The following is a 12870-nucleotide window of genomic DNA, read 5'->3' as shown; positions in this document are numbered from 1 at the left end:
TCCAAACAAAACGAGCCCCATAGGAATTGGGTGCAGCAAGATGAAAGAAGGAAGGATAACACCAGGAGGAACTATTGGAAACTCAAGGCAGTAGAAACATAAGATGATTGGACCCCACTGAACTTGAAGCATGGGAAGCCCCAACAAAAATTTATAATTTGGCAAAATATTTGGACTTTATGTAACTGTATAATTTGGAATATTTAATGTGATCTGATTGGATTGTTAAAATGGAAAACTTAATAAAAATTATTATTTTATTTTTTAAGGAATTGGGTGCAGTAATATGAGATGACTGGACCCTTACTGAACTCGAAGCATGGGAAACCCCAACAAAAATTTATAATCTGGCAAAATATTGGGACTTTATGATATGTATTGGTATAATTTGGAATAATTAATGTGATATGATTGGATTGTTAAATGGAAAACTTAATAAAAATTGTTTTAAAAAAAGAAAGTTAAGGCATCAAGAGAGCACACCTTTGCGAGTTTTCACAGGTCTCCTCCGTCTGTCGGTGAGCAAAATTTGCAACAACGAGAAAAGGAGAAAACTGTCAGCAAACTCACCAATGTGCCGGTTCGGCAGGCGCTTGAGCAAGCAGGGTTCTTCGTTGCCAGACGGCGCACGAATGCTGGCAGTGAGCAGGCTCAGGTCGCTCTCGGTGATCTTCAGAGAGACGTCGGTGGAGGTTCCCACGTTCAGCTGGGAGGTGCGCATGGAGTCGTCGCCTGGGAAGGAGAAGTCTGTGAGCGAGACCGAGTGCAAGGCGGGGACGCCAGAAGAAATACAGCGGTGCATAGAGCGCTTCTGCGCATGCACGCGCGGCGAAACCCCCAAAATGTGCTGCGTGCATAACCCAAAGGATACGCAACCAGAGGTGTGTGTATCCAGAGGTACTACTGTATTCTGATTCTTCTCCCTTGTTAGAACAGGGCCCTCATTTTGTGACCTCGCCTTGCCCAACCGTTACGTTTACATCATAATATACAGCTTTAGTCTCTACTAGGGAAGCTTTTAATGTTTAATAGATTGTTGTATTTTTATATTCTGTTGGAAGCCGCCCAGAGTGGCTGGGGAAACTCAGCCAGATGGGCGGGGTATAAATAATAAAATTATTATTATTATTATTATTATTATTATTATTATTATCATTATTTGTACCCCGTCCTCCCCAGCCAAGACCGGGGTCAGGGCGGCTAACAATCAATAATAAAAACAAGTTGATTAAAATACAACTTAAAAAACAAGATTAAAAGACAACATTAAAACATTAAAATGCAGCCTCTTCACAGGAGGAGAAAGGAAAAAAGAAAGAAAGAGGGGAAGGGGATCAAGTTGATCCCAAGCCAAAGGCCAGGCGGAACAACTCTGTCTTACAGGCCCTGCGGAAAGAAATCAGATCCTGCAGGGCCCTGGTCTCATGAGAGACAGTGTTCCACCAGGCTGGGGCCAGTGTTGAAAAGGCCCTGGCTCTGGTTGAGGCTAATCTGACTTCCTTAGGGCCCGGGAACACTAGGGTCTTGCTATTTATGGACCTTAAGGTCCTCTGCGGGGCATAGCAGGAGAGGTGGTCTCGTAGGTACGAGTGTCCTATTTATACCCCGCGCCGCTGTGGGTTGCGTTCTTTTCATGTCGCGAAAGGGCCTCCGGAACGGATCCCGTTCGCAACCAGAGCTACTGCTGTATTAAGTTTCCCCTCATGCAAGTCCCCCACAAAATAATCCAGGGCAGTCTGTAGGAATTCGGGTCACTGGTGTTCTGCGGGGTGGGTGCGAAGTGAGAGTGGACCCAACAGCGAAAGGGGAAGAAGTGCCGTCGCGCCGTCCCACATTAACTGGAGAGCAAGGCTCACCAGTGATCTTGGCGGTGAAGGGGCTGCCGGGGATGTGCTTGTCGTCGAAGCGCACGATGATGTTGTAATCCCCGGGGGCCGTCGGCAAGTAGGAGACGGTGCAGGTGCCATCTTTGTTGTCCTTGCAGGTGATTTCGGCCTTAGAGGGACCCTCCACAGCAAGCGACAGGCCTCCTGGGGTGAGGAGAAAGCAGCCGGGTCACAGGACTGGCACTCGCTGGTCCTCCCTTCCACCCAGATACCACAGAAATGCTCTATTTTTCCCTCTCTTCCCTTTCAGCTTGCTGCCCTGCCTGACATCCCTCTCGCCTCCACACCTGTCCTCGGGTACTAGCCGGCCCACCTTCCCTCCTCCATCACCTGCGGGATCTTGGGGCAACTTTGCCCTAGCTATGGACACCAGAGAGTGGTCTGTGTGTGTGGTTTGGGAGCTGCATGGTCAGGGAAACAACATTGCTGTCCAGGGTTGTAAAGACTGCAGAGAGAATAACTGGGCGCACTCTTCCCACCTTGGATCAAATCTATGCTTCCAGGTGCCATAAGAAAGCTGCAGAGATAGCGCAGGATAGTGCGCACCCCAGAAATGATCTCTTTCAGCTTCTGCCTTCTGGAAGAAGGTCCAGGGTTATAAAGACTAGGACTAGCCGCCGGAGAAACAGTTTCTACCCAAATGCAATTTTGGTTTTAAATGAAGTGTAAGGTAATCTCTATGGGAGTGCATTGTATTTAAAAATGGGGTATCAGAGTTTTGGGGGGCTAACCAGGTTGGGATAGCTGGGATAGCAGGCTTGTTGGGTTTTGAATGTAGATTCGAACCGCCGACCTTCTGATCGGCAAGCCCTAGGCTCTGTGGTTTAACCCTATATCATCTGCTTAAAAACCTCCAAATGAAGGAAAGTGCAGCGCTTTCTGATTGGAAGGGACCCCAGGGGTCATCTAGTCCAGCCCCTACGATGCAGGAGTCACGGCTACAGAATCCCCGACAGACAGACACCCAAGCCAGGTGGAGGCGCCAGTCTTACCTTCTCCGGCATCCTTGGTGACGATGGTGAAGGTCGCTGGTTTGTTAACCATGCCGTGGCTCAGCCCAGGCCCGTAAGCGCTGACGTGGCGGGCGTTGATGGCATCCACGTAGAACTGGAGAGGGCTCCCTAGGTGCAGAGATAAGAGACGTCAGTTGGAGGGGCACAGCGCCAGGCCAGGCCAGGCCAGGCGGCTTGAAAAAGATTTCTAATTCCCTCCATTTCTGGTGCTCAGAAATGTGTGCCGATTTACGTGTAGACATGCACAAGAGAGAGGGATCAGAGAATTCAGGGGAGGTTTGGAGAACAGGTTGGGTGGGGGTGCTCTGAAGATGCTGGAGTGAAATAATAATAATAATAATAATAATAATAATAATAATAATAATAATAATAATAAATTATTATTTATACCCCGCCCATCTGCCTGCCCTTCCCCAGCCACTCTGGGCGGCTTCCAACAAAATATTAAAAATACAACAAAACATCAGACACTAAAAGCTTCCCTAAACAGGGCTGCCTTCAGATGTCTTCTAAAAGTCTGGTAGTTGTTCTTCTCTTTGACATCTGGTGGGAGGGCGGGTTCCACTACCGAAAACCCCAATAAACCCCAGTGCGCAACTTGGGGGGGGGCGTTGCAGTGGAAATTTTAGCATATGCATGGACAGTACATCTGAAGATGTAAAAACTGTCAGTGGGCGTGAGACTTTCATATGTCCTGAATCTTCCCAAATTCGATTATAGTGCTCTGCTCACTGAATCTGGCATCCAGCTCAATAATAATAATAATAATAATAATAATAATAATAATAATAATAATAATAATTTATACCCTGCCCATCTGGCTCTCAACAGAATACAATGGTACCTTGGGTTACAGACGTTTTCAGGTTACGGACGCACCGAAACCTGGAAGAACCGGAACAGGTTACTTCCGGGTTTGGGCGCTCGCACATGTGCAGAAGCACTAAATCGCGCTTTGAGCATGCGCAGAAGCGCCAAATTGCATCACGCGCGTGTGCAGATGCAGCACTGCGGGTTGCGAATGTGCTTCCCACACAGATCACGTTCACAACCCGAGGTTCCAATGTATTAAAAACATGAGAAAACATCAAACATTAAAAACCTCACTAAACAGGGATGCCTTCAGATGTCTTCTAAAATGCAGATAGTTGTTTATTTCCTTGACACCTGATAGGAGGGCGTTCCACAGGGCGGGCGCCACCACCGAGAAGGCCCTCTGCCTGGTTCTCTGCAACCTCACTTCTCACAGGGAGGGAACCGCCAGAAGGCTCTCAGCGCTGGACCTCAGTGTCTGGGTAGAACGATGGAGGTGGAGACGCTCCTTCAGGTCTACTGGGCCGAGGCCATTTAGGGCTTTCAAGGTCAGCACCAACACTTTGAATTGTGCTCAGAAACATACTGGGAGCCAATGATGGTCTTACAAGACCAGTGTTATGTGGTCTCGGCGGCCGCTCCCTGCTCTGATAACGCAGGCGTGCTTTTCCTCTGACAACGTGACTCGGTTTCTACAAATGTGTCGGCTAAGGCACGAGGATTCCTCTATGTGAGCCAGTGCGATTCATGGGTCTGTGAGCTCCACCTTTGTGCCGCTGTTGCTCTGACCACACAAACTGCCTTAAGGATCACAATTGTGTGGTTCGGGACGAAATCCGCGGCAGAGGACCACAGAAACCCCGCAGGAAAGGAGGAGTGGGAAGGAGACTGGGGCCATTTGGGATGCAGTGGCTTTCAAAAATGCTTTGTACCACTGAACCATAATGTTGCAGAGTTGGAAGGGGCCCCTCAGAGGTCATACAGCCCAACCCGTCGCAATGCAGGAATCGAAGCCGAAGAATCCCCGGCAGGACCTCTCACCTGGGATGTGGTTTCCATCGTACTTGATGTCCATCTCGTGCAGACCCTTCTCCACGGGGGCGTACTTCACCGTCACGGTGCCATCCTTGTTGTCGGTGATGTGCGGCCGTGCCGTCTTGCCAGAAGGCATCCGCACCTCGCCTGGAGACCGGGGAGGGGGGAAGGGAAAGGGGAGGGAAAGGGAACGCTGTTAAGACCTGAAGGTATGATGAGGAAAGAGCCGTGGATTGGGGCCAGACTCAGAAACCTCGCCTGACTCCGTAGAAGGGAGCCTGCTGTGTTCCTAAGAGTTGCGCCCACCCCATAATCTGCCCCCTTCCGAGGGAGTCCATTCTGCTGTCAAACTCCTCTCACCATCAGGAAGTCCTTCCTCATAATAATTTCAATTTTATTGTTTTAATGTTGAGTCGGAATCCCTTGAACTCTGGGACCTCCTGTGGGCCAAGCGTCCTTAGCTGCAGCGCAGAGCTTGGTCCCTCCCCTCTCAACATTCATCAATTCTCCAGTCCTCAATGAGGCTGTGCCACTAAGTCTGGCTGGCATGGCAATCTAAAGTTGAGCAATGGGGACGGGGACGGATTTAGGTTCGATGAGGCCCTCAGCTACTGAAGGTAATGGGGTCCTTTCTACGTCCAGCTGTCCTTTGTCAACAAAAAATTGTCGCTGTTTTTTGTGTTGAATATATGCTATATGGTAATTGATGGACCTAATAGGTATCTCAAGCCATTTGCACATTTTGTACATGCAACCAGTCCATCCAGAATGTAGGCACCCTATATATAGAGAGGGGCAAACCAGTGATATTTTAGGGAGCAGGCTAGCAGGCGGGGCCCATGACTTGCATCATAGCAGCCTACAAAACACTGTTGCTGTATGCAGGTTTTATTTTTTGTTTTTGTGGCTGTGTGGAACACAGTTCAGCTACTGATTGATTGACTGTGTGATTGCGGAAATGGATAAAAGCCCCCCTTCCAAACAATGACTATCAGTGCAAGTAAGGAAAAAAAATAATTTTAATTTTCCTAATCTACAATGCTGTTTTATTTATTTTAGAGTACGGTACATTGATTAGTGCTTTCATCTTATGGATCAATGGTCTCATTAGATAGCAAAATTCATGTTAAACTGCTGTTTTAGGGGTTGTTTTTAAAAGTCTGGAACGTATTGATCCGTTTTGCATTGCTTTCTATAGGAAAGCGCACCTTGGTTTTGGAACATTTTGGTTTTGGAACGGACTTCGGGAATGGATTAAGTTTGAGAACCAAGGTACCACTGTAAATGGTAAATGTGCAGGTAGCTTTTAAGCAACACTGCGCAGGGACTGCCAAGCTCAGCCTTGGTTCCCCAGCCAGGAGGCACACGCCTGGTTTTGGAATGGACTTCTGGAACCGATTAAGTTTGAGAACCAAGGCACCACTGTAAGTCCAGGAAATTCTTTGAAATCTTGTTTGTATGTTGTATGTTGGATATGCAACGGCAAAATATTAATCTGGAAAACCAAATACCAAGTACCAGGGTTCTCAAACGTCTTGGTATTCAAACAACTTGGAACCCAAACCCTGCAAACCCGGAAGTAAGTGTTCTGGTTTGCAAAGGTTTTTCGGAAGCTGAATGTGCTCCATTTTAAGTGCCACACTTCCGTTTTGAGTGTTATGCTGAAGTCTGTCTGTTTTTGCTAATTATTTTGCGTTTTTGTTTTTGTGACTCTTTTTTTTGTTTTGCCTTTGTGACTGTGTGCAACCCAGTTCAGCTCCTGGTGGATTGATTGACTGTGTGACTGCAGTACATCGTTTATTGCTTTCATTTTATGGATCAGTGGTCTCATCAGAGAGTAAAATTCATGTTAAATTGCTGTTTTAGGGGTTGTTTTTAAAAGTCTAGAATGGATTGATCCATTTTGCATTGCTTCCTATGGGAAGGTGCGCCTTGGTTTTGGAACATTTTGGTTTTGGAACGGATTTCCGGAACGGTTTAAGTTTGAGAACCAAGGTACCACTGTAAATGGTAAAGGCACAGGTAACTTTTAAGCAACATTGCGCAGGGACTGCCAAGCTCAGCCTTGGTTCCCTAGCAAGGAGGCACACGATTGGTTTTGGAATGGACTTCTGGAATGGATTAAGTTTGAGAACGAAGGCACCACTGTAAGTGAATAAATGCCCTCCCCATCCCTAAGCATCCCAAGCCCTCTGCCAGTCCTGCGGCTCTCCAGATGTTTTTTTGGGGAGCCGCCCCTACCTGTGATGTCCCCCTTCTGGACGGTGAAGGGGATGACCAGGTTGAAGGGGCGCAGCATGGAGTCCATGGTCTCTGGCGGGGCGACGGGCTCGTCCGTAGCCTGGTGGGGGAGGGGGGAAGGGGGCGGAAAGGAGAGAAGGAGAGAGAGAGGGAGAGAAAGAGAGAGAAAGGACTAAGTACAGGCAGAGGGAGGGAAGGAGAGCGCCCGACGGCGAAGCGAGGGCGAAGGAGAGCGGGGGGCACCCGCCGCAGCAGCGCTGGAGGGGCAGGCAGACCGAAAAGAGGCACAGAGCTGCAAGGAAAAGGGGGAGCAGCGAGAGAGTGGGCACCCCACGGAAGCAGGACAGTCCTGGCCATCGCCCTGGGCATAGGAAACAGGCAAGCACCACCATCTCCTGCTTGGACCCGTCGGCTGCCAGTTGGGGAAAACAAACGGCTAAAAATAGCTACCGTATTTTTCGCTCCATAAGACACACTTTTTCCCTCCTAAAAAGTAAGGAGAAATGTGTCTGTGTCTTATGGAGCGAATGCAGACAGGTGGTTCTGCTCAGTGCTCCTTTAAAGAGCCGCGTGGAGCGTGTGTGCGGCTCTTGGGGGCTTTTCCCCGAGGGGGGAGAAGGGCAGCCCCTCTTCCCAAGAGAGGCAGAGAGATGGGGAGAGAGGCAGCAGGAACAGACAGAGCGTCCGAGAGAGGCGAGAGCAAGCTCCTGGTACCCAGTGCGGGGGGTAGCCGCCGGCGTGGGGGGCCGAGAAGGGCTGGTGGAGCTGGACGCTGTCGCAGGGCTCCTCGACGTGGGGGATGGAGTCGCAGGCCTGGCGGGAAGCAACGGGACAGGTCAGGGCCAGGGCCAGCGCCAGCGCGGTGCAAACTCGATTGTAGGGTCCAAGCCACCTCTGCCGGCCGGAACCCTTTCTGCACCCCACCAACCTCACGCCGGAGTCACAGGCCAGCAGCAAGAGCTGGCGCTTTATGTTTTTATTTTTCTGTTTTGCATAGAGTTCCATCAAAACTTTTCAACGTACAATAGGAAACCAGAAACCAAATGAGAAATAAGAAGGAGAGGAAGACGACGAAAGGAAAGCAAACATTGTACGCCGAAAAGTTTTAATGAAACCTTTCTGCACAGGGTAGTCTATTCAACCGCTTTTATAATTTTGGTGGCCATTTTCTGAGCCTTTTCACGGCCAAGACACACCAGATGAGCTGTCTACTAGGACCACAAGGTCTTCCTCCTGGTCCACCACCAGCAGTCCAGGTCTCATGAATGTATATGTGAAATTAATATATTCCCAACCCCGCCCCATGCATGACTTTGCCATTTTTTCACTCCTCCTCTCTGTTTGGAGAGGTCCTTTTGGAGTTCTTCACAAATCTCTTTCTGTTTTGAAGACCCCAGACAATTCAGCGTCAACCTGGCCAACTCACTGGCCATCCCTAACTCCGGATCTAAACAAGTTAAAAAGTGCAGGTCCCAACCAACACTGATCCTTGGGAGACTCCACTTCTCTCCATTTGGAGAACTGTCCAGTTATTCTGACTCTCTGCTTTCTGCAACTTGACCAAATCCCGATCCACAAGATCTCTTATTCCTCAACTGCCGAGATCAGTCAGGAGTCTTTGGTGAGTTACGTTTGCCAAAAGCTTTTTCAAAGTCCCAGTACGCTATGTCAACCAGATCTCCTCTATCTATATGCTTGTTGACATTCTCAAACAACTCTTTGTGAGCCAAGCTTTTCCTTTGCAGAAGCCATGCTGGCTCTGCTTCCACAGGGCTTGTTCTTCTACATTGGGGTCCCCAAACTAAGGCCCGTGGGCCGGATAAGGCCCGAGGGACTTGTTTATCCGGCCCGCGGCGACCCCCGGCGCCCGCTCTTACCAGCGCTGTGTTGCACAGCTGCCCACTTCCGGGTCGGAAGAACACCGGAAATACCGTATTTTTCGCTCTATAAGACGCACTTTTCCCCTCCTAAAAAGTAAGGGGAAATGTGTGTACATCTTATGGAGTGAATGCAGGCTCCATGGCTTCAGTGAAAGCAACGAGAAGCCTCCGGAGTGCAGCGGGAGCGCTCCTGCTGCACACCGGAGGCTTTGGGCAGCTATCCCTGAAGCCAGGAGAGCAAGAGGGATCGGTACTCACCGACCCCTCTTGCTCTCCTGGCTTTGCTTCGCTGGAGAGGCACTGCACAGCTTTCCCTCTCTGCGCAGCACCCCTTTAGCGAAGCGGGAGGAGAAACGGAAGGGGCTCCACTTCTCCTGCCGCTTCGCTGGAGAGGCGCTGTGCAGAGAGGGAGAGAATATTTCTTTTCTTGTTCTCCTCCTCTAAAACTAGGTGCGTCTTATGGCCAGGTGCGTCTCTTATAGCGAAAAATATGGTAGCTTGTGCGCATGCGCAAGCGTTATTTTCAGTGCACATCCGGGTCGGAGGAGTCACGTGCATATGCGCACAAGCTATTTCCAGTGCTCCTCCGAACCGGAAGTGCGCCGGAAATAGCGCGTGTGCAAGCGTATGGGCACGCGCTCCCCCACCCTCTGGCCTGCCGCGCGATCGGTGCTGGAGACACCGGCCCGAGGTGCGGTCAGTTTGCTGACCCCTGTTCTATGTGCTTGGCTATTTTATCTTTAACAATACTTCCGACCAGTTTTCCAGTGACAGACGTTAAGCTAACTGCCTAACCTGTCATTTCCAAGATCTGCCCTCCCAACCCGTTTTTTTACTGCCTAACCTACCTCGCAAGGTGGTTGTGGGAATTAAATGGGGGGGGACCATATATGCCACCTTGAGCGCCTTGGAGAGAAAGGGCCGATACAAATGCAATAAAATAAATAAACAAACTAAATAGTGAAGGAATGGGTTTCTGTGCAGTCAGTTTGAAACAGGACCCAAACCCCTCCCCCTTTTTCTTTTAAAATGCATAAATTTGAGCTGTTGAGCAAACGCATAACAAGAACACAGCTGTATAAACAAAGCTCTCTCCTTTATCAGTCACGGCAACGGATGACCTTGGCTGTTCCAGTGGAGTAGGGATGACATGTCTAGGTCTTATCTTACGTCCTGACCATACTCTGACGCACAGACCTAGTCCGCGAACAGCGCCAGAGTATGTTCTTGGAGTTGGTGACCTCTTGTTCCAAGATAAGAATATAGGAACAGGAATACCCTTTTATGGTCAGGAATACAGGAAGGAAAGCCCTTTTATGGTTAAGAGTACCGGAGCAGGAACATCTGTGATGTCAACCTGCGTGTATAAGCTGACGTGGCTGGATTCCTGGGGGAGGGGGGAGAGGGTGCCTGGAGGATATATACACTGCATGAAATTTCTCATTTCTTTGGACTTGCTGTGGACTGACCACGCAAGTGCCTTTCTGCTGCTCCGGAGAGCAGAAATAAAGAACTCGTTCTCTGAATCAACCCTCGGTGTCATTTGACTTCCTGCCTCTCTCCCGGGACCAATGCAGACCCAATCGGTGAACTCCAATAAGGCTACAATAGCAGGCTCCAATAAATCTCTCCTCCTCTCCCCACCCGTCACAAGCTCTGCCCCATGATTTTACGGCTGCACCAGCCCAGCTTGACCCAGGTAGCCCTTTTGCCCCGGTTTCACCCCACAACTCACCACCACATGGAAGGGGCTGTTGGGGATCTGCTCTCCCCCAAAGCGGATGGTGATGACGTATTTGCCGGGCTCGGGGGCCGTGTAGTAGATGTCGAAAGTGCCGTCATGGTTCTCCACCACGTCGACGTCCAGCTCGGCTCCGTCCGGCGTGGACACCTTGCAGGTGACCTTGCCTTTCCCCGCTGCCTTGGCGTCCACGGTGATCACCGTCTCCTCCCCGATCTGGATGGTGGGGCCCAGGCAGGTGCCTGCAGGTAAAGGATGGAGAACACCTTGGTTAGGGTAAGGCGGGGAGGAGAACTCAGCCAAACCGAAAGGCCTCGGTCCTGTATCCCTGAAGGAGTGTCTCCACCCCAATCGTTCAGCCTGGACACTGAGGTCCAGCGCCAAGGGCCTTCTGGCAGTTCCCTCCCTGTGGGAAGTGAGGTTACAGGGAACCAGGCAGAGGGCCTTCTCGGTAGTGGCACCCGCCCTGTGGAACGCCCTCCCATCAGATGTCAAAGAGAACAACAACTACCAGACTTCTAGAAGACACCTGAAGGCAGCCCTGTTTAGGGAAGCTTTTAATGTTTCATGTATTATAGTATTTTAATATTTTTTTGGAAGCCTCCCAGAGTGGCTGGGGAAGCCCAGCCAGATGGGCGGTGTATAAATAATAAATTATTATTATTATTATTATTATTATTATTATTATTAGCGACTCGATGTCAGGATGATCCGGCTGGGTGTAGAGGAGCAGCCGGCGGGTGAAGCGGGGACTTGCAGGAAGGGATCGGTGATCTGGGGGAGCCCCTGGCAGCCGGGAGACGAGAGTCAGAGGCCGGAGAAGGTGCAGGATTGGAGAGGGAACCGCGGATGCAGGCGGACGGAGGGATAAATCAGGTTGGTGCAGAGTCAAGGGCTCTCCTGCTCAGCTGGTATTGAGAAACTGGTATCACTCCCTCCAGCCCATCTATTCGGAATTGGCTGAGCGGCCAAGCAGTTACTAAATGGGGCATCCAAAGCTCTTGCTAAATGACTGCCAGCCTTTGAAAAGCTGATCTCACAGGATGGAGTCCCTCAGTTTTGTGGAATTAATGAAACCAAGTTGGTAGAGCACCGGATTCAATCTCAGGGACGTGGGTTCAAAACCCACGTTGGGTGAATGATTCCGCATGGTCCCTTCTTTGATGACGCTGTCTGCTGTCCAGATGTAGTAATTATTATTATTATTTATTTATTTATACCCTGCCCATCTGGCTGGGTTTCCCCAGCCACTCTGGGTGGCTTCCAACAAAACACTAAAATACAATAACCTATTAAACATTAAAAGCTTCCCTAAACAGGGCTGGCTTCAGATGTCTTTTAAAGATAAGATAGCTGCTTATTTCCTTCACATCTGAAGGGAGGGCATTCCACAGGGCGGGCGCCACCACCGAGAAGGCCCTCTGCCTGGTTCCCTGTAACTTGGCTTCTCGCAGGGAGGGAACCGCCAGAAGGCCCTCGGAGCTGGACCTCAGTGTCCGGGCTGAACAACGGGGTGGAGATGCTCCTTCAGGGATACCGGGCCGTTTAAGGTTTTCAAGGTCAGCACGAACACTTTGAATTGTGCTCGGAAATGTACTGGGAGCCAATGTAGGTCTTTCAAGACAGGTGTTATGTTCAGTATTTAATGGGATTTTGCAACAAACGTGCAATTAATGGTTACCGTTTTGAATTTTATCATGACATTATCTTCCTTGGAGGGTTGTGCATAATGCTTTTTGTAGGGGAGGGAGCACTGGGGGTGATGAATCTTCGGAACCAAGGGAGGCGGCAGCCTGAAAACATTTGAGAATCACCGGGTTGCAGCATGGCCATAAAGACAGCATCTACTAAAGCGATTAACTTGATCTAACATGCTCGGAATCGTGTTTGGACTAGCTAACCGCCAGATGGCGATGCAAACCCATCAAGGAAAGCCACCCACTCGGAGCTATCCGCCCAGATTCTCAACTTTCCGATCTTAAGTTCAGCTCTCTCTTTCTCTCTCTCTCTGCCATTTCCGCATCAGTTTGCAATTTCATTCCTTTTCAAAAGCGCCAGCGTTTTAGCACGAATCTCTCCTTAGTGTCCCCAGGTCTGCAGAAAATTTTGCCTGCCATTGTAGGGCGGCTTCCAGTTCTGCAATTCTGTCGTAAGGCTGCCTCCTCTGTTCTTAGGCTGGTGGGCAAGAATGGCGCTGCTTGATTGGGGTACCAGGATATCACCATGTGCCCACCCCCAAGATCCAGGGCAGGGGGCCCCAC

General features: G+C 49.9%; 1 protein-coding gene across 4 annotated transcripts in view; it reads right to left on the bottom strand.

Moving 5' to 3' along the window:
* The window catches only part of FLNC (filamin C), a 124087-nt gene that overhangs the window by 21711 nt on the left and 89506 nt on the right, over window positions 1-12870 (bottom strand). For 2 of the 4 annotated variants that reach the window (XM_083572451.1, XM_083572453.1), the window contains 7 exons: window positions 10604-10851; window positions 7703-7801; window positions 6989-7088; window positions 4754-4894; window positions 2879-3007; window positions 1857-2030; window positions 571-732 (listed from right to left, as the gene is read on the bottom strand). In XM_083572451.1, the coding sequence (XP_083428577.1) occupies window positions 571-732; window positions 1857-2030; window positions 2879-3007; window positions 4754-4894; window positions 6989-7088; window positions 7703-7801; window positions 10604-10851 (1053 nt within the window). The remainder of the gene's footprint in view (window positions 1-570; window positions 733-1856; window positions 2031-2878; window positions 3008-4753; window positions 4895-6988; window positions 7089-7702; window positions 7802-10603; window positions 10852-12870) is intronic. The other 2 variants (XM_083572452.1, XM_083572454.1) reach the window with 1 other exon arrangement.

This window comes from Podarcis filfolensis (genome assembly GCF_964270895.1).
Source record: "Podarcis filfolensis genome assembly, chromosome: 10".
Lineage (NCBI taxonomy): Eukaryota > Metazoa > Chordata > Lepidosauria > Squamata > Lacertidae > Podarcis > Podarcis filfolensis.
Note: the sequence above shows the minus strand (reverse complement) of the source record. Positions and strands in the feature narration are given on the sequence as shown.